Raw genomic sequence first — 6,215 nt, 5'->3', positions numbered from 1 at the left:
TATCCGAATCATTGTCAGATGAAAACACTACAGCATACTCACCAATACCCATCTGTTCTACCTTGTGAGGCTGATGTACTATATTGACCTCTACTTTTTCTGCTCCTGCTGGGTGTGGTGTTTTAAATAACCAGGCATAAGGCCCTTCATGATCAGTCCCCTCCATACCCGAATCATAAAACTCACTGTTGGATTTCTCATCCATTTCACTAACTGCTTCATCTCCTGAATCTTTCAAAAATCCTTTTGAAATAACTTGTATTTTAACCCTATCGTCTCTAGGACCAATCACAATTGAACCTTTATACCAGTCCTGAATGCATCTTGCTTGGTATAACCAAGGTCTTCCCAACAGGACAGAATACGATGAAATATTTGTTTGCGAACGAACGATCAAATAGTTCACATGAAATTCTAATCCGGCTACTACAGATTTCACATTTCGCAGTAACCCCAAAGGAGTTACTTTCCTTTGATCAGCCACACGTAAAACAATATGAGTAGGTTCTAGATCCTTCAACCCTAATTCTTGCATAGCTTGTTCTGTCATCAAATTAACTGCTGAACCACCATCTAACTGCACTTCATGTAGCAAATGGCCATTAATAGTAGTATCGATAACTGGAGCTCCTGGGTCCACAAATAAATCTACTATTTTTACATCCTTAGTTGTTTTTCCTTTGGAAGAATTTTCACGGACTTTAGAAGCGTTTATCTCAATCCTCTTCCTTCGACGCCGAACTAATTTATGGTAAAGTTGTTTCCGACAAACAGGCGCTATTTCTAGCAATTGCCGAAGGTTAATAGTCAATGATATTTCTTCTAATGCAGCCCAAAGATCATAGGTCTTATTTACGGATTCTACATAATCTTTACTCCCTTCCTTAGGAGGAACCAATCTTTCGGGAAAAGGAGCTACTCCCACTTGAATCTTAGGATTTACTAAAGGCACAGGTAATAATGGATGGTCAGAGGAATGCTGCGGAGAATCCGATTCAGGTAGTTCTATATTAGGATCTATGTCCTTAGACTTATCCTTCACTGTTCCGTTTAATTGTGGACTCTCTTCCTCCAAACCTTGCCCCTTCTGTTGTTGCTTTTGTGCCCGAGTAATAACATCAATCATCGGGTCAGCTCTAAAAGTCACCTTGCGAGGTATAAATTTTGACTTAACTCCAATATCTTTCCTTATTGTTTCTACTTCAACTAAATTTGCAGCAGACGTTGAAGGTTCGTTAGAGGTTTGTTTCCCTTTGTCAGACATTTTATTATCCTCTTGCTTAGGACAATTCTCTTCATAGTGTCCTTCACCACTGCACCTCCTACAAAGAGGAGTATAGTCTTGATTTTTACGCGCATTTGGACAATATGTGGCTATGTGACCTTCTTGTTGGCATCGATAACAAATTACTGGTCCCCTAGGTCTTTGTTGACCACCTTGTCCCATTGGATTACGAAAATTTCCATTATTTCTTCTAAAAGGAGAATTTCTCCCTCGATTGCCATCACTGTTGTAATTGTTTCGAGGCACTGGGGGTCTACCCTGGGTGGGCAATCCTCGTGGCCTAAAAGGTTGATTTGGTGGTCCAATCTCATAAGTCCTATTATTACGATCCATGTAATTGTAATTCGTTTGCATTGAACGAGCTTGTTGTTGCTCTTGACCTAATTTATGCCAACAATTTGTATCTAAATGACCAGTCTTATGACAAAAAGAGCAAAACGGTGGATGATCGGGCATTAACCTTGAAGGCGTCGGACACTCTGTAGCCACATGGCCGTAACCATGACACTTACCACACCAGATATTAGATCGAGGTGGGTTTGAAGTCGAATTTCTCGACGATTGTTGAGCACTAGATCCTTGTGTCGTTATCGAATAAATTTCCTTCAAAGGTGCCTGTACTGCAGTCATAATTTCCTCTTTTAATTTTCCTAGAGATTTCGCAATAATATCTGCTACTTTTGCTTCATCCAAAGGAGATTGAGATTGCGGCATAGAAGGCATTCCTGTCTGCATCATATAGACTGGAATTGAAGTGTACGGATTTAGAGGTACACTCGACATGTTTGAGCTTGCGGTTACCGAGGGATTTAAAGGAACGGTCACATAAGACACGTTCTTAGGTACTCCACCTGAAGTGCTTGGATATTCTGTCTGAGATTCTTTGAATAGATCTCTCCGTCGTTGTTGACTAAGCTGCACTTCTTCCCACCATCTAGCATGTGTTTTAGCATCTGCCAACGTAGCTGGTCGTTGTAAACTAACATGCTGATGAACTTCAGGATTAAGTCCATCAATAAACTTACGTTTTTGCGTGGGATCGTCAGGAGCAGGATTCATCTTACGAATGATCGTCTCCATGCGCTCAATATAATGTTCAACACTTTCAGTTGCTCCTTGGGACAGATAATCCAGTTGAAGAGCCAATCTATCTTGAAAACCTTGTCGTCTAAATTTTTCTAGAAAAGCTCTTGATAAGGCATCATAGGTCCCTTTATGTTGAGCATCTAAATTCCCATACCATTTCGCTGCTTCATCTTTTAATGTTGCAGGGAAGATATGAAGCTTTTGGTCGTCATCTATTATCTCATTGGCGACGCAAGTCACCTCAAATCTTTGCGAATGGGCATCGGGATCTTCGTCCCATAGCCCCCCGAATTGCGTGAAATCAGCTAATCTAACTGGGTTGCGAGCCATCGTTTCTCTAAATAGTAGCCCTAACCCTAAATCGTTGATAGTATCAAACCACAGAGGTTCCTGAGGTTCCTTAAATAATTGACGCAATCCGAAATTTGACTCTAAATCCCAGTCAAAGAGTAGTTCAATACTCCCGACCGTAGCATTAGCTTCACTCTCCCTAGTTTCACTATTTTGCCTACCTCTTTCCCCAGTGACACTACTAGTACTGGAGACAACTCGATCCCATTGATATGAAGCTGCTTCACTTTCTTTCGATAGTGTTCTATCAGTTGATAAGCTAGGTTGAAGAGGTTCTACCGTTGAGTTAGACACAGCGTCTACTCCCAAATTCAGCAATGCGTTGACCCTTTCTAGCCTTTCTAATAGCCAAGCCTCTTGTCGCACTGCTCGTTCTCTAACTTGCTGATCCCTAGCTTCGTTTTGCTGCTTCCGTCTCTCTTCTGAATTCATCCACGAGTACAAAACTAGCTGTTACTGTCATACTCCAAAATTACGCTCATTTTATTTGAAGCTATAAAATTAGGTTGTCGCTGGTATGCGCACTTAGAAGTTTCAAAATAGTTGGCAGCTCTGGGTCTGTCTCCCCAAAAGGTAACTTTTCTTCTTGCTCGAGGATTAAACCTAGAATTTCAGCAACCTCTCTCACGTCTTTAGTGTCGAAAGCAATTCTTAAACCTCTGGATACACGTATCCAAGGCAACACATCATCCCACACTACTCTTCTAAACGTCCGATAAGCTGTGCGGTGATACCAATCAAAGTGGTACGATACACTGATTGTATTTAACTCCACTGCATCTATTAACCAAAAGTGTGTCGCTAGTAGAACTATGGTTTGCGCACAGTCGTTATAACCCCAGCTCCAAGAGGATAATTGTTCAACGTCCACAATTAATTGTGGCCCAAAATATGTGCCTCCCTCTACTAACTCTGTATCTCTCGCCTAGTCTAGCACTTTTCTTTGACACTCGTGGGGCAAATTAGGAAAATAGTCCCTTAGAAAAGAGACTGCGTATTCACTCATAAATAACACTTAGGATCTAAAATACCCTCGGAAGATTTATCACCCGTTCGAGCGCACTTGGCTCCCGGGAGACGCACCAAAAATGACTGGCCAAAGACCAAGCCACTTTTGCCCAGGTTAACAAGCCAACTCCTAAGAGTTGTTGCACTAAACAAGTGATTATTTCACTAATTGTTTTAATTTGACTCAACTTAGCCTTCCCTAAAATCTACAACGTTGTTTGTAGTAGTCCAACTGCAAAAATTCTAAACTTCAATAAATTATACTGGGCACTAAATTGCTAAACCTAAGATAACTATGGTTTCTCCTCATCTCTCAGAGGCAGCTCCTCATAATGTTCTCCTGCCATGCTAGTGGCGGTTTATCCAGGAAATGTTTTTAATGTTTGACTTTGGAAAGGTTGTTTCAGGGATATAGATCTCTTAGATCTATTTGTATCTCTCCGTTTAAAGTTCCTTTTTATGTTTTTCTCCACCTAATTAAAATTAATTCTTTTTATTTGTTTAATTTTGAACAAACATTCAAATCAAAATTTCTGGCATACCATAAACCCCTAAATTTTAATCTCCCTTGGTAGACGTTTCCCACTCCGTATAAAAATTTCGTCGTTGCTTATTAGTTTTTAAATACTTAATTCATTTTGTGAATATAACGTCCTTTCCTTCTTTTCTATTATTAAACATCAACCAGAATAAAACAAGTTCTTCCATACTCTCACATGTCCACATACATAATTTATTTTAAATTCCCATAGCACCCTTTAATTTATCAATGAGTCCTAGTAGCCCTCCACTCCGTATATTTAAGAAGTTGATTGTAAAATGAATAACATGTAAAAATTTAATATAGATGCTGAGACTTTTTCCTCATGCCATCCAATCATTAAATTATTTGATTTTATTTTGGTTTTAATTTAAACTAAATTTTATAACTGCAACCTAACATTATAAATCATTATAAAGTGTTGCCAAACTTTTTATTTGTAATTTCCAATGTTTCCTAAATGTTCACACCGTGTATAATCTCTCCTTTCAAAACCAAAACACCATATCTTTATACAAGCATTTCTTAAGTAAAATATTATTAAATCATTATTTCTTTTCTTTAACCCTTACAACAAAAATGCACTAACCAATCAGAGATTTTGTTTCCAATATTTCACTAAGAATCCATAGTTTATATCAATAAATAACACATTTTACGTAAAGGAAAACTATGCTTTTTCCTAAATATAACTCTTTCCTAATTTTTAAATATAACAAAACATCTTTAAAAATCTTGATAGAAATTCAGTAAATTTTGTCTCTCATAAGCTTTATAGGAAAAATATCAAAACTTATAAAATTTCAGTCAATAATTTTATAAAATTTTATTTATGATAATTTTGAGTCATTTTTTAGTGTTTTCGACTGTTTTTGATTTTTAATAAATAAAAACCAGTTCAGATAAATGCAAACAACCATGTAGCATGAAAAAAACATATTAAAAGACATATTTTAAAAATATTAAACTAAAGAAATTATCATGCCATATCATTTATTTTAGATAAACCAGTTATACACTTACTTATAAAACCCGCGAGTCGTCGTCACGTCCTTGGAGACCGTGTCCTCTTGCAGTCCAGCCAAGGTATCAAGTGTTACTGAGGTTTTCTAATATGTTGTATTCACTTGCTACCACTTCTTCTTAAGCCCTTTAATTAGCTCTTGCTTCTCAAACTCTTCCAACCTCCTGGTATTTAGTTGAATTCCCACTCCCTGCCTTTTAGATCCTTCTGAGTTTGCTTTACTTTGATTTTCTTTCAAAACTTTATTATAGTTCACAAGATACTTTGGAACTTTTCCGTAATCAGGCTTTTCAACATACGGCCGCACATAAACCGGCAATTTCTTTGGTGTCGAATGGATTATCTCAACAGCATTTGAAGTGATAAAATCCTTGTGGGGATGCTTAAGAACTGGCTTATCGTGTGGAATGGGCGGCTTGAAGCGTATTTTTGGAGTCCGAATCACAAATGGCCGAAGTTTGACCCTCGAATGCTTCTTCAGAAACTCATCGGTGTGGGGATTCTGCAACCCCGGCAGATGCCCAAATGTTGCTTTGGACCGCCTCAACTTGGCATATGTCAAGAATGTATCTTCCTCTGCATTGTACTTGGATTTGGGGTAAGAGCGGTGCTTGCTAGTGGAGGAAGGGGAAGGAGGGATGAGGTTGTAGACGCTCTCGACGTTGTCCCAAAGCATCATTCTTTGTCCTTCTCAGATACATCCCTGTAACTCGGTGATGGCGAACCTCTCTCTCTCCCTCTCTCTCCACCAAGCATGCAGAAGAAGGCACCTCCTTTTCAATCATGGCAACCATGATTTTCTTCACGCCTTCATCCTCTTTCCCATATCAAATGTGATATATATATATGTCTTTGCTGCTGTGGCTGTTGCAAATTCTCATGCCTTTAGGCATTCCAGTTGCTCCTCGAGGACTTCTAAA

At 38.6% G+C, this 6,215-nt stretch overlaps 1 protein-coding gene across 1 annotated transcript; it reads right to left on the bottom strand.

Moving 5' to 3' along the window:
* Window positions 1-5,290: 5,290 nt before the first annotated feature.
* On the bottom strand, window positions 5,291-5,971 carry LOC148014998 (uncharacterized). The gene is given in 1 exon segment (XM_087665152.1): window positions 5,291-5,971. A coding segment is annotated over 1 exon segment (681 nt).
* Window positions 5,972-6,215: the final 244 nt, after the last annotated feature.

This window comes from Lygodium microphyllum, chromosome 24, assembly GCF_053477565.2.
Source record: "Lygodium microphyllum isolate KBCC chromosome 24, Lygodium_microphyllum_v1.1.10, whole genome shotgun sequence".
Classification (NCBI taxonomy): Eukaryota; Viridiplantae; Streptophyta; class Polypodiopsida; order Schizaeales; family Lygodiaceae; genus Lygodium; species Lygodium microphyllum.
Note: the sequence above shows the minus strand (reverse complement) of the source record. Positions and strands in the feature narration are given on the sequence as shown.